We start from the raw sequence: 26,923 nt of genomic DNA, 5'->3' as shown, positions 1-26,923 counted from the left end.
TATATTTTATTGGTATATTTTCATTATTACAAAATAATTGAAGAATCAGAAACTTACCAGGATTTAATTTCTCTTGTCATCAAATGGAATGCCTGGACTTAATGAGAGTTACATAGTCTTTTAATGTTAGGCAGAGTATGGATACATTCTCATCTTTTGCAAACCGTCTATAATTTATCATTTTTTACTACCCAAACAGAAGAGATGTTGAAAATTATATTGGGATTACTAGAGCCCCTTTTTCAGTCTGAGGGTACAAGTAGTCTACACTTAATAACCATTCGTTCAGCACCCATTCAAAGTTAGTATGGCACTGAACAAATGTTAGTTATGATATTTGCTGCATTCCCATGTCATGTGATAAAAATTTGGGCACTTGGCAACCAACCCCCATTTATGACTGCTATATGCAGTCCCCCCACCCACCTATTTTCTCCAAGACCAGGGACTAGGAACCTCCCATTGTTCTCACCGACCATCCCTGGAGAGGAAGCCAGGCACCCTGAGGTACTAAAGCTTCTTTAGCTCTCAGCACCGCCATAGTACCCAACTGCTACCTCCTAATGGAAACTAAAGCAACACTTTAAAAACTGTTGTTATATATCTGTAGCAGCTCTTGTCCACCAGTAGGCAGACCACTACATATAGTACCAACTGTGGTTTCTGATTAGTCTTCATATGCAGAGCATTTTAGGGTTTTCTATCATTGAGGTATATGGAGATGAACTACTGTGGTCAAGGCTTGTTCTCAAAAAAGGGCTGCAACAGCTAAAGCTGGGAACACCTTCCTTAGCAGCAGCCATGGAAGTGTATTCCCATACTGTGGACCTGGTCTTTTAAAGGAAGCATCACCCCATCCAGAGCAAAAACACACTTATAGCCTCATCACCCAATTAACTCATGTTCAGTTTTTAATCTATAACAGAATATTTTTTCATAAGTACAATGATCAAGCCCAGTTTCCTCCATTTTATACCTCTGTGTTTGAAGTTTGATTCCTAAGTAAAGAATTTTGCACTTGTCCTCTTAAATTTCATTCTATTATTTTCAGCCAATTTTTCTAAAATTTACCACAATCATATTGAATTTTATTTAGCTTTTCTAGGATTTCAGCTATCCCACCAAGAGGTTTGTGCCCACTGCAGATTTGATGAGTATTTCCTCCAATTCTTTTTTTTTTTAATTTGAATTTATATCCCACCCTTCTCCGAAGACTCAGGGTGGCTTACATTGTGTTAAGCAATAGTCTCATCCATTTGTATATTATATACAAAGTCAACTTTTATTGCCCCCAACAATCTGGGTCCTCATTTTACCTACCTTGTAAAGGATGGAAGGGTGAGTCAACCTTGGGCCTGGTGGGACTTGAACTTGCAGTAATTGCAAGCAGCTGTGTTAATAACAGACTGCAATTAGTCTGTTGAGCCACCAGAGGCCCTTTTTTTCTTCATTCTTCATTCAAATTAATGAAAACATTGAAAAATAAAAGATGAAAGTCTATTCCTCATAGCACCCAAGTTAATATATCTTTCGAATTTGATGAAGAACTATAACATTCTTTGAGTATAATTTTCAGGACAGATATGCATATGTGTTATTGTCCAATCATCCAGCCCTTACTCAACTAGCTTGCTAAACAGCATACCTTGGAATACCTTGTTGGAAGCCATTTTGAAGACTTCAGTATTCCCACAATGTTGTACATTACCTGATCAAAAGTATAAGATAAGGTTTGTCTGGCATGGTTTGTTCCCGAACAGTCATGGAAATTACTGCACTGTTTTCAGTCTGTATTAAAATATCCCCAGAAAGTAATGTTGGTCTGATTGTACTACAGTTTGTTGGCTTTTCCTTCTCAAACTTTTTTAAGTAAAGCTAAAGATTTCTCTGTTCAGTCGTGTATGACAGAGTTCCCCAACCTTTCTGGCTTTGCAGACCAGCAGGGGGTGGGGGGGAGAGGGGATAGTTCCGCGTAAGCGGTGGGCAAACACACATGTGCAGCTCCATTTGCATGAGTGGCGTGCGTGAGTGTGCACTCTTCACGCAAATGAAGCATGTGTGCATATGCTCGCATGCTGCTTGTACAAGTGGGGATGGGTGTGCTTGTGCTCACCCGCCATTTATGCATCGTGGTTCCAAGCAACTCAAGGACCGGTATTGCGCTGCGTCCCATGGGTTGGTGGCCCATTGTGTTTGACTCTACAGCTTGGTACTGATCTCTGCTTCTTGGCCAAGGGAGCCTGTGTTGTCCAAATACATTTTTGTGGTCATGTGGCCAGCATGGCTATATGCCAAAGGCATATGGAACACTGTTACCTTCCCACCAAAGTGGTACCTATTTATCTACTCACATTTGCATGCTTTCGAACTAGGTGGGCAGGAGATGGAGCAGGAATGAGAATTCACCCTGTTGCACAGCGCTCGGGTCTCAAATCTGGGCTGTAGCTTTCCAGTGACAAATTCAACATCGTTAACAGCTGAGCACTTGTGCCTCCTACTTTTTTGTTTTTGTTTTTGAAGACGGGAAATATTTGCTCTCTTCCAGTCTTTTGGGGTTTACAAATTCTCCAGGATTTCTTAAAGTTAAACTGTAAGAGATTGGTAGTACACGAGAATGTATTTGGACTTAAGGATCCCTTAAGGGTTCTAGAGGATTTCTTTGAAGAAGTAAACCTTTCCTAATTGTACATTTTATACATCATGCCAACTTTCTGTCAGTTGTTTTGAGTATGTTCATTACATTCTTTCAAGATTATGGAACAAGGTTTAATTACTAAAGAAGATGATCTATTTTGAGATGTGTATTAAGTACAGACATAAAGTATGTAAGTTTATTCAGTATACTGGCTTCTGATAGAAGAAGGAACTTACATAACAAGTAGGGCTGGGCAATAGTTTTAATATCATCTGGAAGTGTTGCTGCAGAACATATGGGAACATGAAAACAGCATTTGCCTAAGAACTACACAATCATTGAAAATGACATGTTTCCTTTCATAAGTCATAGTCAGTGATATGTTCTGGCTAATCATGATTTAAATTTGCAGGGTTAAACTGAATTGCTAATACTTATTCCATTCTTCCTAATACTATTACTTCCTTCTCTGTGCTATAAGTTTGATTTCATTTTCTTCCTTCCCTTAAATAGATTCAGTGCAGAGTAAGTTGTGAATTCCAATTGAATTGCTCTAACTGTGCAGAACAAAATAAAGAATAAAATGGACATAAGACAAATGAGTTATAAGAAGGGACTGTGTGGACTGTTCCAACTGAGTACGAAAGGAAAATGAAGTGGAAAAGAGTAAGCAACTTGAAAGAAAAATGGAGGATTGCATAGATGAAAGATGAGGAACATTTGAAAAGGATTTGAAATAACTGATAGTTGATGAATTTTTTAATATTTGCAGTCAGTAAATTCAAATTAATACTTTGTCTGACATAAAAAAAATCAGATTTCTTAATTCAGTTTGTGATATGCACATATTGATCAATTGCTATCTTGCAAAAGACATTATTAAGAGACATCTAAAAGCAGAATTAATTATACCCAAGAAAGTTTTGAGAAATCTTTGTCTAAACATTATGTTTTCTGACTATCATTGCCTACAGAAAATCCTTAAGGTACGACTGACCATTCAACGAATGTTCGAAGTTACCCTCACACCCCAAATGCTAAATATGAATCTATTTCAAAGTTAGAAATTTTGTAGCCCCTCTGCTGTCATTCACCCTTACAACTGACTGCAGAGACGATACAGCACACCCACCCACCTATTTCCCTCCCATCTTGCCTGACCAGGTCCCCAGAGACCCCCAGAACCCAGTATGTTGGCCTGCTTTGCCAATATACTGGGTTCTATGCATTCCTTTCCACTCCCACTCCCCCATCACCATTCACTTACTTACTTTTTACGAGCTCAGGAAGTCAGTGTAGAGAAGGCCGCTCCCTCGCTGGGCCACATGACATAATCAGGAAAAGAAATCCAATCTCTTTTGTTTCCATGGCAAACCTTTTGCCCCAGCCAGCATAAATCGGTAGTGATTTACCGTGGTTGGGGAGAAAAGGATTGCCATGGAATCAAAAGAGATGGGATTTCTTCTTTGCTCTACCAGTGTAAGACTAGCGTAAAGCTAGAGCTAGTAGAGCAAAGAAAAAACCATGCCTATTTTGCTTCTGTTGCAATCCTTTGCTTTCCAGCCAGCATAAACTACTGTGATTTTTTTCTTAACTCCGCTAGTGCTAGTTTTACACTGGAAGCACTAAGAAGATATTGTAGTAGTTTACCCTTGCAGGGGAAGAAAGGATTGCCTGGAAACAAAAGAGATCTAGTTTTTTCTTTGCTCTACCAGCACTAGGTTTATGCTAGTCTTACACTGGTAGAGCAAAGAAGAAATCCTGTCTCTTTTGTTTCCATGCAGTCCTTTCCTCCCCAGCCAGGATAAGCTACTAGGGTACCTTCTTAGCACCATTAGCATAAAACTAGCACTGATGGAGCTAAGAAGAAATCGTAGTAGTTTATGCTGGCTGGAGAGGAAAGGATTGCAATGGAAGCAAAAGTGACCGGATGTCTTCTTCTTGATTGTGTCACATGGCCCAGCAAGGGAGAGGCCTTCTCTACCCTGACTTCCTGAGCTTGTCAAAATGTAAGTAAGCAAATGATGATGGAGTGGGGTATGGAGGAGGCCCATAGGGCTTTGGGGAAACCAAGGGACAGGAGGGAGAGCATGGGATATCTTAGGGGGTGGGGGAGGCCTCCTGGGAGTGCCTGTGCCTATTCTAGGCCTCTCTCATTTTCTCCCAAAAGTCACCCCATGATCTACCAACTGACCCGCACATTCGTTTAACAAATTCATAGGGGAAAGCAGGGACAGGGAGGTTGTTAGTTAGGTGCTTCATTTAATGTAGTCCTTAACTTCTGACATGGGCAGGCTCCATTAATGTCGTAAGTCAAGGACTACCTGTTATTAGCCAACTTCTGTGACTTTTATGATGGGCTAATAGAAGTATAAATCATAGAAGTATTAAGGTGTATACATCCTTCCATTTCCCACCATCCGATCAGAGCTGAAGAAGCTTCTTGGATACAAGCGAAATGTCTTCAAAGAAAAACCAGAAAGGTCCAGTTGCCCCTTGGAAAAAAAGAACCTTTGGGACAACTATGACCTGGATGACTGAGAATTTCCATAAACTCTTCTGATGGATGAACATTATTTCCAGAAATCAATCTTGTCCAATCTTGTTCATTTCTTGCTTTTTTTATTTCTTTATAACAGCTTGCTTTCATGCAGGAAAATTCCTTATCCTGATTAACATTAGCTTTGCCTTTTGCAGTTGGGCAGCCTTCTTCTGAAAATGAAGTAATTGATATGCATTGCCCAAAAGAATTTAGAAGAAGGGCAGTAAATATCAAACAAATATTCCAGTAGAAATTCTTTTATTTGGCTATGACTCTTATAACCAAGAGATGGTATTTTATGTATGCAACACAAAATAGCTAACAATTACCAATATTTAATATATGGCAGACAGGACAAAAATGCTTTGATAAACTGGTTTCTTTGTACTTTAAAAATTATTCTTATTTGTCTTGGAGTCATTCCACACACACATTTTGTAGTTTTGTGGCATTGATTTTGCATGTTTCCCATGCCGTTCACATCTTGCATGAGTCCCATGCCATTCTGAAACTTACTCTTTTCCTGGGTTAAATTGCAAAGCTTCTACTTTGATTTACAGTACTGAAGCTCTGTGGAGCTTTGAAGCAGGCCATTTCTCCAGTTCTAAAACTTGCTTCACTCACCATCCCATTGCTTGAATTTGAAGATTTCTAGTTTCAGGGGTAACTTTATCAGTGGACTGATTTTACACTTTTTCACACAGTTGATTTTGTTCTGCCTATTGTCAGTAAGCAGCAAAATCTTGTGTTACCCCAACTATATTTCTAGGATTGGGTTAGTTGTTCTCTGATGGAAGAATGCCTGCAAAGTAATAACGTTATTCTACATTAGAACTTTAAGTGAGAATTGATATGCAGAAGGAATGATATCTTGAAGGCCATTGAAGGTCTGAGCAAAATTTTCCTCCAAATAACCTACAATGTGAACTGAATATGGAGAAGGCTGGTGATTTATTTCTCCTTTTTGTGTGAAGTGGATCCTGAGAGGACTTTTGATTCAGGAGATGGGGCACTAACTGTCTTGTTACATATTGACAGTTTATAAGGTTTTCTGTCTGGTCTGGTATTTGAACGGGAAAAATACTCAAACATGATTGGCTAAGCTCCCTGACAACTCCCTATATAAGGGCGAGCTGTCAGAGAGGCTAGCTGCTAGATTGTACATAGTTGCCAAATAAAGAGCAGTTGTCTGAAGCCCGTTCCAGTCTCCTTGTTCACCCAACATAAAACTGGCGACGATGGGATTCGTGCAGGAGAACTGAAGCAAAAGAGCTGACAACAAACATCCAGCCAGGCGGATAGAAAGGAGTGGCGCCGCATGTCGCCACCGCTCGCTGACTGCGATCGCTTGGCTCGGGTCCGCAGTAACTCCGCCAGGCTGTGCCGCCAAGAAACCATTTAAAAGCCCCAACTTCTGAAGCACGGAGGAGAAGAAAGAAAGCCTGGCGGGCTTTTAAATGGTTTCTTCGCGCACAGCCTGGCGGAGTTACTGCGGACCCGAGCCAAGCGGTCGCAGTCCAGCCGAACGGTGAAAGCGAGCGCGCCGCATGTCGCTTTCACCGCTCGCTGACTGCGACCGCTTGGCTCAGGTCCGCGCGAACTGCTCAGCCTTGGGCAAATCCCGCCGACGATCTCGCCGCCTCCTCCCCAGCGGGTTCCCGTACATCAAGACTCGAGTATAAGTTTAGGCGCAGCACAAAAACGTGCTGAAAAACTCGGCTTATACTCGAGTATATACGGTATGACCTGGATGACTGAGAATTTCCATAAACTCTTCTGATGGATGAACATTATTTCCAGAAATCAATCTTGTCCAATCTTGTTCATTTCTTGCTTTTTTTATTTCTTTATAACAGCTTGCTTTCATGCAGGAAAATTCCTTATCCTGATTAACATTAGCTTTGCCTTTTGCAGTTGGGCAGCCTTCTTCTGAAAATGAAGTAATTGATATGCATTGCCCAAAAGAATTTAGAAGAAGGGCAGTAAATATCAAACAAATATTCCAGTAGAAATTCTTTTATTTGGCTATGACTCTTATAACCAAGAGATGGTATTTTATGTATGCAACACAAAATAGCTAACAATTACCAATATTTAATATATGGCAGACAGGACAAAAATGCTTTGATAAACTGGTTTCTTTGTACTTTAAAAATTATTCTTATTTGTCTTGGAGTCATTCCACACACACATTTTGTAGTTTTGTGGCATTGATTTTGCATGTTTCCCATGCCGTTCACATCTTGCATGAGTCCCATGCCATTCTGAAACTTACTCTTTTCCTGGGTTAAATTGCAAAGCTTCTACTTTGATTTACAGTACTGAAGCTCTGTGGAGCTTTGAAGCAGGCCATTTCTCCAGTTCTAAAACTTGCTTCACTCACCATCCCATTGCTTGAATTTGAAGATTTCTAGTTTCAGGGGTAACTTTATCAGTGGACTGATTTTACACTTTTTCACACAGTTGATTTTGTTCTGCCTATTGTCAGTAAGCAGCAAAATCTTGTGTTACCCCACCTATATTTCTAGGATTGGGTTAGTTGTTCTCTGATGGAAGAATGCCTGCAAAGTAATAACGTTATTCTACATTAGAACTTTAAGTGAGAATTGATATGCAGAAGGAATGATATCTTGAAGGCCATTGAAGGTCTGAGCAAAATTTTCCTCCAAATAACCTACAATGTGAACTGAATATGGAGAAGGCTGGTGATTTATTTCTCCTTTTTGTGTGAAGTGGATCCTGAGAGGACTTTTGATTCAGGAGATGGGGCACTAACTGTCTTGTTACATATTGACAGTTTATAAGGTTTTCTGTCTGGTCTGGTATTTGAACGGGAAAAATACTCAAACATGATTGGCTAAGCTCCCTGACAACTCCCTATATAAGGGCGAGCTGTCAGAGAGGCTAGCTGCTAGATTGTACATAGTTGCCAAATAAAGAGCAGTTGTCTGAAGCCCGTTCCAGTCTCCTTGTTCACCCAACATAAAACTGGCGATGACGATGGGATTCGTGCAGGAGAACTGAAGCAAAAAGAGCTGACAACAAACATCCAGCCAGGCGGATAGAAAGGAGTGGCGGCCATTTGTGCATCAAATTCAAACAAGAAAGGAGCGGCAAAGATATCTGCATTCCACCCACCTATGCCTTTTGATCCGGTGAAGGAAAATTGGGACACTTATATGACCCGATTTGAGTGCTTCATGGAAGCATATGATCTGGGATTATTGGACAACCAGAAAAGGGCATTATTTCTCAGCCATTGCGGCCACAAAGTATTCGACATGGCAGAATCCCTGTCCAAACCAGCCCCAGTACAAACTACCATGCCAAGTGCTTCAGGATGCGCTGAAGACCCACTGCGCTCCGGCCCCATCCAAGATAGCACATCGCTATGAATTCAGGCACTGAATGCAGAAGGACGGTGGGTCCATCAGCCAATACATTGCAGCGCTGCGAATGGCTGCTGCTCACTGTGAGTTTAGAGACTTGAATGACATACTGTTAGACCAACTTATTTGCGGAGTACAAGACTCCGGTTACAACGAAGGCTTTTAGCCAAAACGAACCTGACTCTACAGGCAGCGTTGGATGAAGCAAGGGCCACTGAGTTATCTAACAGAGCAGCTGAATCGCTCCAGGAGGTCACTACAGCCCCAGCGACAGTGAAACCTACAGCCACTGTGCACAAGGGGCAATACCATGATGACGAATCCGAAGGAAGCAAGGACGAAGTCTATCACACAGATAGAAGAAGGACCATGGAGCAAGAAAGCAAAAAGCAAGCATGTGCCAGCTGTGGGGACCATCACCCAAGAGCCTCCTGCCTATACTGAGATGCCATCTGCCGGAGGTGTGAACAGAAGGGGCACTTGGCAAGAGTCTGCCAGGCACCCCTGCCCAGTAACCACAGGGATACCCCAGAGGCTGCCCCCCTGGAAGCACCGAAGCCATATAAGAGGGACATGTGGAAACCGAAGCGGGCAAATAACAAAGCCAAGGCTCCTGAAACTAATCGGACAAGAATTGGCCAAGCAAGTACCCTCTCAAAAAAGAAGCTAAACGTGACTATACAAATCAAGGGGTCTCCATGAGAGATGGAGATAGACACTGGTTCCACAGTGACCATCATATCGTGGCAAGCATTGAAAAAGGTAGTTCTGAGGTTCCAGAAGAGGCAGCTGACTCGTCAACAGCTTAAACTAAGCGACTACCAAGGGAATCGAATTCCTGTGTTGGGCTGCGGATCGTTCAACATGAGATACAATAAGTTCCAGGAAGGCTGTCTCTAACGGTAGTTGATGGTGACCTCCCAAACCTGTTCGGGACTGGTTCAGTTCCCTTGGATTTGGGGGTTACTGGCATCAATGCCGTCATCAGCACTGCTGCAGACAAGCTGATCTGGGAGTTCCAGGATGTCTTCAGCCCAGAGCTCGGCAAGTATGTGGGCACCCCTATATCTTTTAGCTTGGACCCTAGTATTGCACCCATACGAATGAAGGCATGGAGGGTTCCATTTGCATTAAAACCCAAAATTGACCTAGAAATAGACAAATTAATTAAACAAGGCAATCTTGAACCAGTTGACCATGCCAGTTGGGAGACCCCCATCGTAACCCATCTGCCAGGATAAGCTGATGTGCTCAGAAGGCTGGGAATGGTGGCATTTCCCTACATTTCTTGTGGGCAGAAGGTGGACCCCTATGTTTCCTTGAAAACACCTCCCAATATTTATTAGGTGACTTCTCTCCCCAGAAGAAAGGTGCGAGCGCTGTTTAACAATCCCGTCAGCTAAATCCTATCGAGTCAAAGGGGCCAGTCAATGGGGCTAGGATGAATTCTGGGTCACCAGGGACCCTTTTTTTGTGCCCGTTCCCCAACCAGGGCGGGCCAAGCAGCCGCTCTTTTAGCGGCTCTGGAATGGATGTTGAGGTAACCCGAAGAGGCAGCCTCTTTTCAACTCCCCCGCCCCTTTTTTTTAAACGCGTCCTGCGGGCGGCGGCAGGGACGCGGACACCAAAAGCGGCGCCTGCTCTTCTCCGCTTTTATTTTATTTTAGTATTCAATCGGCAGCAGAGGCTCGAGCCTTCTGGGCGCCGGGAAAAGGAGCCGAGGAGCTGCAGCAGCGTTGCAAGAGAGCCGAAAAGAGGGGTGGGGGGGGGAGAGAAGCAAAAAAGAAGAAGAAGCAGCAAGCTTTCCAGCCGACTTCGGTGTGGCGCGAGAATCCGATCCACCGCCTCCTTCCCCCGGCCGACAGGGCTGAACTGCCGCGCTGCACCACCACTTCCCAAAACAGATTTCCAGACTTGGAGGCAGCCCGCCACGAAAGGAGGAGGAGGAGGAGGAAGGCGAGCGCGGCTGCTCCTGCTGCTGTTTCGCTCTCCGCCCCTTCCAGCGCCTTGACGAGAGCGAGAGAGAGCAGAGAAAGGAACCGCGCCGTCCGACCGGCTGTGTGTGTGTTTGTGGTGGGGTCTCGTCCCAGCCACCCACCCACTCGCTCCCTTTCCCTCTTGGGCGTGGGCTGATCTTAGAAGGCGCTTGCCCGCGGGCTGCCGCCTCCTCTTCCTCCACGCTCGCTCCTCTTGCCGCCCCTCAACCCCCATCCCCACCCTCTCCAGCGTGAAGGTCACCTCCTCCCTCTTCCAGGCGGCGGCGGCGGCGGCTCAGCGGGCGCCACAGCCGGCAGCTCCGCTTCCTCCCACCTTCCTGCCCTCCGCAGAAGTTGGGCTTTTAAATGGTTTCTTCGCGCACAGCCTGGCGGGAGTTACTGCGGACCCGAGCCAAGCGGTCGCAGTCCAGCCGAACGGTGAAAGCGGGCGGCGCTCGGCATGTCGCTTTCACCGTTCGGCTGGACTGCGACCGGCTTGGCTCGGGTCCGCAGTAACTCCCGCCAGGCTGTGCCAAGAAACCATTTAAAAGCCCAACTTGAAGCACGGAGGAGAAGAAAGCCCTGGCGGGCTTTTAAATGGTTTCTTCGCGCACAGCCTGGCGGGAGTTACTGCGGACCCGAGCCAAGCGGTCGCAGTCCAGCCGAACGGTGAAAGCGACATGCCGAGCGCCGCATGTCGCTTTCACCGTTCGGCTGGACTGCGACCGGCTTGGCTCGGGTCCGCAGTAACTCCCGCCAGGCTGTGCCGCAAAGAAACCATTTAAAAGCCCAACTTCTGAAGCACGGAGGGAGAAGAAAGAAAGCCCTGGCGGGGCTTTTAAATGGTTTCTTCGCGGCACAGCCTGGCGGAGTTACTGCGGACCCGAGCCAAGCGGTCGCAGTCCAGCCGAACGGTGAAAGCGGAGCGGCGCTCGGCATGTCGCTTTCACCGTTCGGCTGGACTGCGACCGGCTTGGCTCGGGTCCGCAGTAACTCCCGCCAGGCTGTGCCAAGAAACCATTTAAAAGCCCAACTTCTGAAGCACGGAGGAGAAGAAAGCCCTGGCGGGCTTTTAAATGGTTTCTTCGCGCACAGCCTGGCGGAGTTACTGCGGACCCGAGCAAGCCGGTCCCAGTCCAGCCGAACGGTGAAAGCGGAGCGGCGCTCGGCATGTCGCTTTCACCGTTCGGCTGGACTGCGACCGGCTTGGCTCAGGTCCGCGCGGCGAACTGCTCAGCCTTGGGCAAATCCCGCCGGACGATCTCGCCGCCTCTTTGGCGTCTCCTGTGCGGGGTTCCCGAAGTACATCAAGACGTAGACTCGAGTATAAGCCGAGGGGGCGCCTTTCAGCACAAAAAACGTGCTGAAAAACTCGGCTTATACTCGAGTATATACGGTATGACCTGGATGACTGAGAATTTCCATAAACTCTTCTGATGGATGAACATTATTTCCAGAAATCAATCTTGTCCAATCTTGTTCATTTCTTGCTTTTTTTATTTCTTTATAACAGCTTGCTTTCATGCAGGAAAATTCCTTATCCTGATTAACATTAGCTTTGCCTTTTGCAGTTGGGCAGCCTTCTTCTGAAAATGAAGTAATTGATATGCATTGCCCAAAAGAATTTAGAAGAAGGGCAGTAAATATCAAACAAATATTCCAGTAGAAATTCTTTTATTTGGCTATGACTCTTATAACCAAGAGATGGTATTTTATGTATGCAACACAAAATAGCTAACAATTACCAATATTTAATATATGGCAGACAGGACAAAAATGCTTTGATAAACTGGTTTCTTTGTACTTTAAAAATTATTCTTATTTGTCTTGGAGTCATTCCACACACACATTTTGTAGTTTTGTGGCATTGATTTTGCATGTTTCCCATGCCGTTCACATCTTGCATGAGTCCCATGCCATTCTGAAACTTACTCTTTTCCTGGGTTAAATTGCAAAGCTTCTACTTTGATTTACAGTACTGAAGCTCTGTGGAGCTTTGAAGCAGGCCATTTCTCCAGTTCTAAAACTTGCTTCACTCACCATCCCATTGCTTGAATTTGAAGATTTCTAGTTTCAGGGGTAACTTTATCAGTGGACTGATTTTACACTTTTTCACACAGTTGATTTTGTTCTGCCTATTGTCAGTAAGCAGCAAAATCTTGTGTTACCCCACTATATTTCTAGGATTGGGTTAGTTGTTCTCTGATGGAAGAATGCCTGCAAAGTAATAACGTTATTCTACATTAGAACTTTAAGTGAGAATTGATATGCAGAAGGAATGATATCTTGAAGGCCATTGAAGGTCTGAGCAAAATTTTCCTCCAAATAACCTACAATGTGAACTGAATATGGAGAAGGCTGGTGATTTATTTCTCCTTTTTGTGTGAAGTGGATCCTGAGAGGACTTTTGATTCAGGAGATGGGGCACTAACTGTCTTGTTACATATTGACAGTTTATAAGGTTTTCTGTCTGGTCTGGTATTTGAACGGGAAAAATACTCAAACATGATTGGCTAAGCTCCCTGACAACTCCCTATATAAGGGCGAGCTGTCAGAGAGGCTAGCTGCTAGATTGTACATAGTTGCCAAATAAAGAGCAGTTGTCTGAAGCCCGTTCCAGTCTCCTTGTTCACCCAACATAAAACTGGCGATGACGATGGGATTCGTGCAGGAGAACTGAAGCAAAAAGAGCTGACAACAAACATCCAGCCAGGCGGATAGAAAGGAGTGGCGGCCATTTGTGCATCAAATTCAAACAAGAAAGGAGCGGCAAAGATATCTGCATTCCACCCACCTATGCCTTTTGATCCGGTGAAGGAAAATTGGGACACTTATATGACCCGATTTGAGTGCTTCATGGAAGCATATGATCTGGGATTATTGGACAACCAGAAAAGGGCATTATTTCTCAGCCATTGCGGCCACAAAGTATTCGACATGGCAGAATCCCTGTCCAAACCAGCCCCAGTACAAACTACCATGCCAAGTGCTTCAGGATGCGCTGAAGACCCACTGCGCTCCGGCCCCATCCAAGATAGCACATCGCTATGAATTCAGGCACTGAATGCAGAAGGACGGTGGGTCCATCAGCCAATACATTGCAGCGCTGCGAATGGCTGCTGCTCACTGTGAGTTTAGAGACTTGAATGACATACTGTTAGACCAACTTATTTGCGGAGTACAAGACTCCGGTTACAACGAAGGCTTTTAGCCAAAACGAACCTGACTCTACAGGCAGCGTTGGATGAAGCAAGGGCCACTGAGTTATCTAACAGAGCAGCTGAATCGCTCCAGGAGGTCACTACAGCCCCAGCGACAGTGAAACCTACAGCCACCGTGCACAAGGGGCAATACCATGATGACGAATCCGAAGGAAGCAAGGACGAAGTCTATCACACAGATAGAAGAAGGACCATGGAGCAAGAAAGCAAAAAGCAAGCATGTGCCAGCTGTGGGGACCATCACCCAAGAGCCTCCTGCCTATACTGAGATGCCATCTGCCGGAGGTGTGAACAGAAGGGGCACTTGGCAAGAGTCTGCCAGGCACCCCTGCCCAGTAACCACAGGGATACCCCAGAGGCTGCCCCCCTGGAAGCACCGAAGCCATATAAGAGGGACATGTGGAAACCGAAGCGGGCAAATAACAAAGCCAAGGCTCCTGAAACTAATCGGACAAGAATTGGCCAAGCAAGTACCCTCTCAAAAAAGAAGCTAAACGTGACTATACAAATCAAGGGGTCTCCATGAGAGATGGAGATAGACACTGGTTCCACAGTGACCATCATATCGTGGCAAGCATTGAAAAAGGTAGTTCTGAGGTTCCAGAAGAGGCAGCTGACTCGTCAACAGCTTAAACTAAGCGACTACCAAGGGAATCGAATTCCTGTGTTGGGCTGCGGATCGTTCAACATGAGATACAATAAGTTCCAGGAAGGCTGTCTCTAACGGTAGTTGATGGTGACCTCCCAAACCTGTTCGGGACTGGTTCAGTTCCCTTGGATTTGGGGGTTACTGGCATCAATGCCGTCATCAGCACTGCTGCAGACAAGCTGATCTGGGAGTTCCAGGATGTCTTCAGCCCAGAGCTCGGCAAGTATGTGGGCACCCCTATATCTTTTAGCTTGGACCCTAGTATTGCACCCATACGAATGAAGGCATGGAGGGTTCCATTTGCATTAAAACCCAAAATTGACCTAGAAATAGACAAATTAATTAAACAAGGCAATCTTGAACCAGTTGACCATGCCAGTTGGGAGACCCCCATCGTAACCCATCTGCGCTGATTATAAGTACACAATTAATAAGGCACTTCAGCAGAGTGCCTACCCTGTGCCAGTCATGCAGCATTTATTACATTCTCGGGTCTGGAACCATTTTCGCAAAACTAGACCTCACGCAGGTGTATCAGCAGCTGCCTGTAGATGCGCTTCTGCCAAGGCTCAAACCATAGTTTTATTTATTTATTTATTTATAATTACATTTCTATACCGCACCATCTCCCGGAGGACTCAGGGCGGTTTACAGCCAAAATTAAAATACCCACACCAATACAATATAAATATAATAAATAACAATATTTAAAAACAATTAAAAACAAATATTTACTGGCCAAATCACTAAAACGGTCGAAGACCGATTAAAACCCATTAAAATTTCGCTAAAATATGTCTTAGGCTAGTCCCGCTCGATGAAATAATAAGGTCTTCAGTTCACGTTTGAAGGCCCGGAGGTTGGGGAGTTGGCGTAACCCCGGAGGAAGCTCGTTCCATAGGGCTGGTGCTGCCACAGAGAAGGCCCTCCCCCTGGAGGCCGCCTACCTACATTGTTTGGCCGACGGCACCCTGAGGAGGCCCGCTCTGTGGGAGCGCACAGGTCGTTGGGAGGCAATCGGTGGCAGAAGGCGGTCTCGCAAATACCCCAGTCCTAAGCCATGGAGCGCTTTAAAGGTGGTAACCAGCACCTTGAATTGCACCCGGAAGGCTACCGGCAGCCAGTGCAGGCCGCACAGGATGGGTGTTATATGGGAGCAACGCGGTGCCCCTTCTATCACCCGCGCTGCCGCATTCTGGACTAGCTGGAGCCTCCTGGTGCTCTTCAAGGGGAGCCCCATGTAGAGAGCATTGCAATAGTCCAGGCGGGAAGTGACGAGGGCATGAGTGACCGTGCGTAAGGAGTCCCGATCAAGGAAGGGGCGCAACTGGTGAATCAGGTGCACCTGATAAAATGCTCCCCTGGCGACGGCCGTCAAGTGTTCTTCTAAAGATAGCCGATCGTCCAGGAGAATGCCTAAGTTGCGTACTCTTCCCCTGGGGGTCAGTACTTCCCCCCAACAGTCAGCGATGGCGTAAGCTGAATGTACCGGGACGCCGGAACCCACAGCCACTCAGTCTTGGAGGGGTTGAGCTGGAGCCTGTTCCTCCCCATCCAGACCCGCACGGCCTCAAGACACCGGCCCATCACCTCGACGGCTTCGTTGGGATGGTTCGGGGTGGAAATGTACAGCTGCGTATCATCAGCGTACAGATGGTAATCCACCCCGAAACCACGGATAACCTCGCCCAGCGGCTTCATGTAGATGTTGAACAGGAGAGGCGAGAGAACAGACCCCTGAGGCACCCCACAAGTGAGGTGCCTCGGGGTCGACCTCTGCCCCCCTGCCAACACTGTCTGCGAACGGTCAGAGAGATAGGAGGAGAACCACCGATAAACGGTGCCTCCCACCCCCAGTCCCTCCAACCGCCACAGCAGGATACCATGGTCGATGGTATCAAAAGCCGCCGAGAGATCTAACAGGACCAGGACAGAGGAACATCCCCTGTCCCGAGCCCTCCAGAGGTCATCCACCAACACGACCAAAGCCGTCTCGGTGCTGTACCCGGGTCTGAAACCGGACTGGAACGGGTCCAGATAGACAGTTTCCTCCAGGTATTGAGGAAGCTGGTATGCCACCACACTCTCAATAACCTTCGCCAAGAAGTGAAGGTTGGAGACTGGATGGTAGTTCGCTAATACAACTGGGTCCAGGGAGGGCTTCTTGAGGAGGGGCCTCACCACCGCCTCTTTCAAGGCGGTGGGGAAAATGCCCCCCAACAAGGAAGCATTGGTAACTCCCAGGAGCCAGCCTCATGTAACCTCCCGTGTGGCCAGTACCATCCAGGAGGGACATGGGTCCAATAAACATTTGGTGGGATTCAGCCTACCCAACAACCTGTCCATGTCGTCGGGAGTCACAGGATCGAACTCGGCCCAGATAATACTCTCAAGACTCGTCCCCGCCAACCCACCCGGATCTATCCAATCAGTGTCCAGTCCATCCCAAATCCGAGCGATTTTATTAGACAGATATTGTACAAAATCCTCAGCACGCCCCTATAAGGGGTCCTCCCGAGCCTCCTGCAGAAGCAGGGAGTGGGTCACCCTAAACAGGGTGGCTGGGCGATTATCTGCCGATGCGATGAAAGCGGAAAAATAATTATGTTTCGCCACTCTGATCGCCACTAGGTAGGTCTGAATATGTGACCTCGCTACTGTTCGGTCGGGTTCGGAGTGACTGGACTTCCAAGCGCTCTCTAGGCGTCTTTTCCGGCGCTTCATCTCTCTCAGCTCCTCGTTATACCAAGGAGCTGGTCGAGTTTGTCACCGAGTCAGAGGCCGCAAAGGCACGACGCGGTCTAAAGCCCCAGCCGCCGCCTCTTCCCAGGCAGCGACCAGTTCCTCGGCCGAGCCATGGGCTAATTCCCTCGGAAACGGCCCAAGCTCCATCAGAAACCTCTCTGGGTCCATCAGGCGCCTGGGACGGAACCATCGAACTGTTTCCGTCTCCCTGCGGTGCGGTGCAGCGGTTCGAAAGTCTAGCTGAAGGAGCAAATGATCTGACCATGACAAGGGTTTAAATAGTAACTCCCCTAACTCCAGATCATTTAGCCACTGTCCCAAGAAGAAAATCAAGTCCAGTGTGTTACCCCCAGTGTGGGTGGGACTGTTAACTAACTGGGTCAGGTCCAAGGCCATCATGGAAGCCATGAACTCCTGAGCTGCCGTTGACGAGTCACCTGCCGACGGCAAGTTGAAATCCCCCATAACCATAAGTCTGGGGGTCTCAATCGCCGTCCCGGCTATCATCTCCAGCAACTCGGGCAGGGCTGCCGTTACGTAGCAAGGAGCCAGGTACGCAATCAGCAAGCCCACCTGCACCCCACAGCCCCACTTCACTAGAAGGGTTTCACAACCGGCTATCTGTGGGACAGCGACCTCCCTCGGTTCCAGACTCTCGTTAATAACAACTGCTACCCCCCCACCCCTACCCTGGGCCCTCGGCTGATGAAATGCACGGAAGCCTGGTGGGCACAGCTCCCTGAGGGGAATCCCCCTTCTGTGCCCAACCAGGTCTCCGTAATGCCAATTAGGTCCGCACCCCCCTCTTGAATAAGATCGGCTATGAGGGGGGGTGACGCGTAGGGGGATGTTTAAATGTCGCTAGCTACAGTTTGGGGTTAGTGTCACCCCAGGAATTTTTCAGAGTATTATGGAAAGGCTTATGTTGAAAATCCCTGGGGTAGTCTCTTATTTCAATGATGTGCTGATAACTGCCAGCGATGAACAGCAGCTAAGGGAAGTGCTAACCAAATTCTGCTCTGCAGGGCTCCATGTAAAGGGCAGTAAATGCCAAATCGGAGTCCGGGAGGTAGAATTCTTGGGGTACAAGAATCACTGGGGAGGGCATGCACCTGATAAGAAGTAAAATCTGATCAATCCAAGAGGCACCCGTTCCTAAGAACCAGACTGACCTGAAGGTGTTCCTGGGCTTGCTGAAATTTTACAGTGTCTTCCTCAAAAACAAAGTGACAGTTGCAGAGCCTCTCCATAAGCTACTGGCTAAGAGGTCCCCACAGGTTTGGGGCACAGAGCTATCTCATTTCGAGCAGTCAAGTGGCTGCTTTCTGCTGACATTTTCTTGATTCAGTACAATGACACTTTGCCCATAGTGTTGGCTTGCAATGCTTCCCCCTTTGGTGTGTGGGCAGTTCTCAGCCACCGCCTCCCAACTGGAACTGTAGCCTATTTCTCCAGGACTCTGTCCAGCACAGAGAGGAACTATAGCCAGCTGGACAGGGATCTGTTGGCTGTGGTTGCCGGGATCAAAAGGTTTTATGATTACTTGTTTGGGAGGAATTTTGAATTGGTGACTGACCATATGCTGCTGTTGGGGCTTTTGGCAGGGGATCACCCTATACCAGCAACCATGTCCCCCAGATTCACGCAATGGGCCATTTTCTTTTCAGCCTACAGCTAAAACTCTCCCACCAACCTGGAAAGACTTTGGGGCATGCAGATACTCTCAGCCACTGCCCTCTGCCTGAACTATTGGACGATCCTGCACTGGGCGACCCAGTTCTACTTATTGATTGCCTTGATTCCGGACTTGTGACTTCTGCCGAAGTGGCCAGGCATTCAGTTAAGAATGCCATGTTCAAGACTCTTCTGAACTGGGTGCAGAGGGGGTGGCCAAAAGGCCCAGTGGGTGCTGAATTTACATTGTTTATGGCTAAACAGCACGAAGTGTCTGCCCAAGGGGGGATGTTTACTGTGGGGAAATCAAGTAATCATACCCCCAAGCTTAAGAATAGTTGTTCTAAGGGCCTTACATGAGGGCCATCTGGGGATTGTCCAGATGAAAGCCCTGGCACGTAGTTTTATGTGGTGGCCCAAGATGTACCTGAAGAACCGGGAATCCAGCAATGTGAACCGGTTCCAGTTGAGCCCGAGGCCCCTCCTGAAAGGTTCTAGGAGTTTCCATGGGTAGATCAGGAAGCAGCAGCAGGCACTACCTCTCAGGCCACTGCCGCCACACCTGCTGAGCTGCGGAAGTCCAAAAGAACCTGTAAACATTCCACCTACTTGCGCGACTACGTATGCAGATTGGATTGTTCCAACTAAGAAGGGAGGGGTGTTAGATATGTAAAGTTTTCTGACAGGCCCAGTGTTTGAGCGGGAAGAATACTCAAATGTAATTGGCTAAGCTCACTGACAGCTCCCTATATAAGGGCGAGCTGTCAGAGAGGCTAGCTGCTGGATTGTACATAGTTACCAAATAATGAGCTATTGTCTGAAGCCTGTTCCAGTTTCCTCATTCACCCAACATAACATGTCTAATGAATCTGCACTCTCCTGTTGCCTGGTTGGGGGCAGCATTGATTACCTCATAGTGTTCTTTTTGTATTTGCAGCAGTCCGAGTTTGGCAGGTATGATGGAATCCATGTAGAGCTTTAACATATTTTGGAATAATTTGCAAGTAGAGAAACATAATAGTGTGGATTTATTGTTTTTAAGGAGAGTAGGTATTTCAGAATGTTGAAACATTTTAGATTTTTATTTTTTCTTAGATTGAAATATCTTCCATTTCAATTATACAAGGTTAAAATGATGTGAACAGTTAGGTAGTTGGGAGTAATAGCTTGTTTATATGAATAAAGGTAACATTTTCTCTAAGAGAACCTGCCCATTTCCTACTGGCGTCTTCTCTGCAAGCATGTATGAAACTTGTATTAAATAATGCAAATTGGATATGTGCTAACTAGTTCAATAATTGCCCCCTAATTAATGGATCCCAGCATTAATTTACTTTGCAAACAGAACAATCAATTTAATGTTGCTGTTCATAGGAAAATTATGCATACATAAAATCCTAAGAGGTAATATTGAATACTGAATTAATATCTAAATTACACTGTAAATTTCTTGAATCTAATTTATTATTAATCACAGCTGTAACAATGAATTTTATATTGTAGTGAATAATTTTGAGCCATTCTACTTTATACTCAGGAAAAGATAATATGAAAATTTTTATAGATGTTATTGATTAATTTTCCTCTTACTTTTGATTATATAATCTTTCCTCATTAATAAAACTGTCAGTTGCCCATAGTGCATCAAGAATGAGTGCATTTCCCCTTTTTCCTCTAAAATACATTTTAAAAATATAATTTTCAGTCAGAGCACTGATTTTATGGACTGTAGAAATTAGAACTTTGCATACATATGAACGTGTACTTCTATAGCCTTGCCACAAATTCTTATTTTTTAAAAAATAGTATGTTGGAGTAGTGAAGTACAGGGTATCTTTATTATTAATGAACTCTTCTTCCTTTATCTCTGACCTGTTATGGATTTGGGTTACACAAAATTGAATGGAAGTGTATATTCTCATGTGAATTAAATGGGTAAAAATGAGTTGAGCGATATGATCCATAGAAACAATACTTGCACTGAAATTATTGCTGTTAACATTCTTCCAGGGTATTCATCTCCAGATTCCACCATAAGCAATCAAAATGTTTATCACAGATAATTAAACATAAAGCAAACATTTTGGCACAACACGAGGAGTCAAGCAGGATGCAGTTTCTTCCCTTTAGGCATAGAGGGGACAATAATAAGAGTTTCAAGTCCACTCAGTATTTTATTACAGAATATGGCACTATTTTGTCTATATAATGGCAACAATTTTTATTCAGTAACCTAGTGCATTTTGTAATAGTATGACGTGGACTTAATTGATCAAATTGTAGTGTGAGATAATGCATTTCCTCCCCCTAAATATTATATTTTTTTAAACAGGTTACCTTTATCTCTTATCTATAAATAAATTATACATTTATTGCTTTTCTCATATTGATATATTTTAAATCTTTGACTTTAGGAGAACAACACGGAGAGGAGAAAATTGGGAAGAAAAATTTGGGGAAAAGTAAAAGGGCTGTACAACATACATGTAGTCCTTGACTTATGACCACAATTGAGCCCAACCTTTCCATTGCTAAGCAAGACAGTTGTTAAGTAAGTCATGCCCCATTTTACAAGCTTTTTTGTCATGGTTGTTAAGCAAAATACTGCAGTTAAGTCAACATTAAGTGAATTTGGTTTCCCCCATTGCTTGTCAGAAGCCAGTTGGGAAGGTCACAAATGGTGACCACATAACTCTGGGACACTGTAACTGTCATGCCAATACATGCCAGTTGCTAAGCACATGAATTTTGATCACGTGACCGCAGGAATGCTGCAGCGGTCATAAATGTGAGAACTGGTCATAAATCACTTTTTTCAATGCCATTGTAACTTAGAACCATCAGTAAATGAATGATTTTAAGTCAAGGACTACTTGTACTTGGATACTGTCATTGATTGCAGACTATTAGACCACATTTCATTCTATTCCTAACCCTAATCTCTGGGTATGGTCTCCTGATTTATTACTGCTAATGATATTTTTATTCTCTCCTTTCATTCACTATAACACTTATCAGTTCAGAGTCCTTTAATTTTTCACGTTGTGGAATTCCTATTGAAAACTACAGTGTGTTACTGTTTTCTTACAAGCTGTTTTCTGTTATACTTGAATGTAACATTCCCATATTATCTATTACTATCATGTATTCACTATGTTCATCTTGAAACTGAACTCTTGCAGAACCTTCATTCTTAAATAGTTTGAATGATATTGTACCACAACCAGATTTTTTTTTAATTGAGTGATTGAATGATATTGTATAATATGTTACTGTACCACACTTTCCAGCAGAAATATGATTTATAGATTTGTTTTTCTGATTTCCTCAAATTTTGGATATAATTGTCAAATTATATTTAGAATTTGGATTTTTTTCTAAAAGTAACATAGGAATTTCCATTGTTTGCTCTTTAGACTGATAACCATATAGTTACTGAATCATAGAATTAGATATCAAATAGTCTATAATAAGAAAGCAATATTTCATGTGAACAGATCAATCCCAATTTGTTTTCTTGACTTGTTAAGTGCACTGAACATTGTATTTTTTGGGGGTATGTATCCAAGTCAAATAAATTCCTTTACATCTTGCTCAAATGTTCAGTATGAATTTTCTTTAGATGAATGACTGAAATTAAAGCATATTTTCCTGGGAATTCAAGAATATCTTCGATTTTTAATTATTTTTGATATTCTATAATAATTTCCCATTATTCTTGAGCTTTACTCTAGATTGATTAATTAAATATGCATCATCAAGTTGATTTTGACTGTCTGTGGGGTCATTAGGAGTCAAAAATGACTTGATGATAGATACTCAAGAAGTAACCTCATTTTGTCATTTCAAGCAATTTTCATTCTGTTGTATGCCTCTCTCTATTTTTTCAACTTCACTTCTTTTGTGAAAATGATCCTAATTACTTATTTATCCAGATACTAACTTCAAAACTCTGTTGTTACTAACTTTGCCTTTCTGAAATGGCACATTTTTCAACCTGCTTGCCTTTGTCTCAGTTGGTATCTTGGATTTTTCTTGGGATTTTTTCCCCATAAGCAGATATTCTTAAGTATAAATATATGCCACAGTTAAACACTATGGATAATAATCTGGTCGTAGTTCGTGATGCACATTTCTATAAAAGGTTCTTAATTGATTTATTATTTTTAAAACATTTATTTTCCAGATTTTAAAAATCAGCTTGCTTGGCCATAGAAAACGCATTTTGGCCTCATTGGGAGACAGACTTCACGAAGACCCACCTCAGAAACCACCACGTTCTATCACCCTCAGGGTAGGTTCCATCAAATCCTTGTAATATGTGAAGCATACAACAACACAACAACAGTAGAAATAAGACAAAAAAATATGGAAACAATAAAATCAAAATCTGCTGGTTCAGCAATCCTTGCCCAACCCATTCCTCCCCAAACCAAACCTGGACTCCAACCTGACCCTATCCAAGTGCTCGGAGAAGAGCCAGCTCTTTTGTGAGGCGGTCTCACAAATAAACTGGCCCCATTCCAAGTTGAGTTTTAAAAGTGATAACTAGAACCTTGACTTGCATTAGGAAAGATACAAGATGACAGTATAGCTCACACAAGGGTGGTATAAGATGGACAAACCGAGGGACATCCATCACTGCTTGCACTGCCACATTCTGGACCAGTGGATAGGGCAGTCCCATATAGAATGTGTTACAATAATCCAATTGGGAAGTCATTAAGCATTAACATAACTACTTAGAAATATTTTGTGCACAATATTACACATTCAGTTAAAGTCAAATCTTCAATTTTTTTCTTTTTATTATTACTCTGATCTGTAACCTATCCTTATTTACTATCTATGTACTGCCAAGCCATAAAACATTATTTACTTATTTCATTAGCTGATATTTCTTATTTGATGCAGGAACCCAGTGGTAATCACACTCCTCCCCAGTTGTCTCCTTCGCTCAGCCAAAGTACTTATACTACTGGTGGTTCCCTGGATATACCACACATTATCATGCAGGGAGATGCAAGGAGAAGAAGAAATGACAGCTATTTTGACGATATTCCTCGGTCAAAACTGGAAAGACAAATGGCTCAGGTAAAGTTGGAAAATTCCATGTTCATTAGAAATGTAATTAGAAATTAAATATATGCACCAAGACAAATTCCTTGTGTGTCCAATCACACTTGGCCAATAAAATTCTATTCTATTCTATGTATTTTTAAACATTTGTTTCCCTAGCATTATCTTTCAGAAATTGGTGTTTGATTTTTTTCAGCTGAATTTGCCTTTTAGTTTTTATCTTTTTAATTCTTTTCAGAAAAGTACACTTTTCCTAGTGCTTTTAGAATTTTGTAAACTTACAGTTATTTGTACCTGAACAATCCTGGGAGATGTGAATAAAATGAATGTGTAAAATGAAAAAAATCTACTTGTCTTTGAATAAGAGAACTACTTTTTGTTGTTCATGATGGAAAATCTATTTCTCCTTTGTCTGAATGGTACAGCTAAGTTATCTGATAACTGTTGGTCTGGAAACTAGTCAGAGGTGCAACAACATGTTGTAGCATGGAAAGGTTAATTCAGTAACTCTTATCCTCTTCCACACTATTTTACTCCACTGCCTTCCCCTCTGGATTTGCTCTTCCTAGTGATAAGTCAACACTGCTGTCCCTGAATATTTTACTGACCTATTTAGCTTTATTTTCATTCGTCTTTTCTTCCTTAAGATAGTGGTAGTTATTGGTAATGTGTGGTGGTTATCATTGTATCATGATGATTTATTCTGATTCAAACATATAATATACTTCACTCTTCTATGTAGATGATGTAGTTTTTACTATCTGAGAATAGGGGTAATTATAGAATACAGTATTGTCCATCTCTGTGAAATAATTTTAAATACAATTTTGTAGCAATAAATTTTCATGTAAGTCATCTAAAATGGCTTAGCCCATGACTGTTTGTTTATTGAACTATACCTTGTGTTTGCTTCGGGAAGTCGGGGGGGAGGGGGGTTTTAGAGGGAGGAGGGAAGGAGGAGGAGGGGGGAGGGGAGGGTAAAATTTAATTGTTGTTGTAAAACTTTTTCAATAAAAAAAATAAATAAAATAAAATGGCTTAGCCCAAACAGATTTGACAAGCTGTAGAATGAACCTGTTCTTTGCTGCCTACATGACTCCATGTCATGTAGGAATGCGTGTCACACAATACTCATAATAGAGAGGTTTGTCTGAGTATGCTATGGTTATCAAGGAAAGGAAAATATTTTCTCGACATAGAAAAAACTTTCACACATGTGAAATAGGCTAGTATAGTGACATATGGTGACTATTTCTCATGAATTTCTTGTGATTTGTTGGAACAAATTGCAATCTAATCGCAGTTCAGAATTCCTGAGTGTTGAGATTGTGTAGGTAACCTGTGATAAATTTTGTATTTTTTTAAATCAATATCTTTTGGTGGAAAATAACTTCTCAATTATTTAATTCTTTAAACTATTTTTAAAATAATTTAGATAAAGATTTTACAATGGGCAGGCCAACAGAAACGTAACCAGCATCAAAAATAAAATTGCATCATCCTAAGGGAACTGCTAAGCTTTCAGAAGACAGGTTTAATTAAGAATATTATCCTTTGGTAAATTTGTTCCTTATATTATTATTTTTTTAAAAGATAACCCTCATTAATTCATCAGCTTTGAAAATCTATTCAGTTCTTATTTTTTGCATTTTCTGTATTTTGACTACTCAGTAATTTATAGCTAATTTGTAAAAATCCACCTTTACCAGTGAAAATGTTTTTTGGATAGAAATATTTTTATATAATTGGCATACAATACAATTGGCTTTAGCTTTTATTGATATGAGACAATTAAGAGCACATACAGAAAATTGGTATTTTAGAATTAAATTGCAGAGTTATCTACACTTTTAGATAATTTGTGATGGGATTTGTTGAAGGCTTCCTACTATATGTAATAAATTATTTATATGAAATCAGTTTATTTTCTAATCTTAAACTAGACATGATTAGTCCATTAATGACAATAAAACAAACATATAACTATATGATCAAAAAGTGCTCCAGATTTCAATCTAAAGGATAGTATACTTGAGTTCCTATTTGCAAAACTGCCTTTGGATTATGTAAATTATTGTTTGGTGGTGCATAGAATGAGAGAAGTCCCCAACCATGAACCATATTGTACCCATCAGGAACTAGGAACACCTTAAATAGATGTGAGGTCATAGTTGAAATCACAAAGTTTGATGGTGACTTGACATGACATCCAATGTTTGTTCAAGTAAACTTTTCTGTGACCCTAATCTTGATTCTATTGTCTTTTATCTCTCAGTTTTCAAAAGAACAGTTTATTTTCTCCTGCTGAATTGGATTTTCTTTTAACCTCTAGCTGAAATAACTGGAATAATCTGTCTAGAATATAAGACAGCTTTAAAAACTGCAGAGAAAGTACATTATTAAAAACACTTACACATCAGTTAAAGAGTTTGAATATGAGAACCACCAATGCTTTAATAATTTATTTTTGTAATTAATCATTTTTGACATCTGAATTTCTTGCTATTTGAAGAAATATTGCTCATAAAATATATATTTTTTAAAAAATGGGTATTGAATATAAATGGATAGAACTGAAAGCATATGTTCTGACCCAGCTCCCCTTCCTTTATTAGGAGCACCAGCAACCTTGACAAAAAGATTCTCTCTCACCACAGGCTAACAAGTCTGTCTGGCAAGGAGATAAATAGTTGTCTGCCACATCTATTCATCTCCGCCCCCTACCTTTTATTTCCAGAGCTAGGATGGGGCTTCATTAGCAGCGGTAGTTCTTCCTTCCCAAGGATCGGCGCACAGATTTCTACTCCTCTCCTCTCCTCTGCCTTCTGTGCATCCACGCATCAGGCACTGGACCCAGCTGTTCCGCCTTTTCCTCATAAGCCACCTCTGGACCTGGGGGCTGGACTATCCATCTGAGGGCTGACAGACAGCCTAGGCTCCACCTCTCTCTCTCTTTCTCTGCCAGCTCCATTTCCTCTTCCCCCTTGGAGCTCTCAAGTTGCCTTGATGCTGA

General features: G+C 43.2%; 1 protein-coding gene across 18 annotated transcripts in view; it reads left to right on the top strand.

Moving 5' to 3' along the window:
* ANKS1B (ankyrin repeat and sterile alpha motif domain containing 1B) overlaps window positions 1-26,923 on the top strand; it is a 247,797-nt gene that overhangs the window by 189,272 nt on the left and 31,602 nt on the right. For 9 of the 18 annotated variants that reach the window (XM_058190589.1, XM_058190604.1, XM_058190603.1 and 6 more), the window contains 2 exons: window positions 23,018-23,125; window positions 23,746-23,925. The exons of 3 other annotated variants lie outside the window; for them this stretch is intronic. In XM_058190589.1, the coding sequence (XP_058046572.1) occupies window positions 23,018-23,125; window positions 23,746-23,925 (288 nt within the window). Of the gene's footprint in view, window positions 1-21,247; window positions 21,383-23,017; window positions 23,126-23,745; window positions 23,926-26,923 lie in introns of those variants that run through there. 6 more of the 18 variants (XM_058190595.1, XM_058190594.1, XM_058190593.1 and 3 more) reach the window with 2 other exon arrangements.

Source organism: Ahaetulla prasina, chromosome 7, assembly GCF_028640845.1.
Source record: "Ahaetulla prasina isolate Xishuangbanna chromosome 7, ASM2864084v1, whole genome shotgun sequence".
Classification (NCBI taxonomy): domain Eukaryota; kingdom Metazoa; phylum Chordata; class Lepidosauria; order Squamata; family Colubridae; genus Ahaetulla; species Ahaetulla prasina.
The sequence above is the reverse complement of the archived record's forward strand: the minus strand, read 5'-3'. Positions and strand labels throughout refer to the sequence as shown.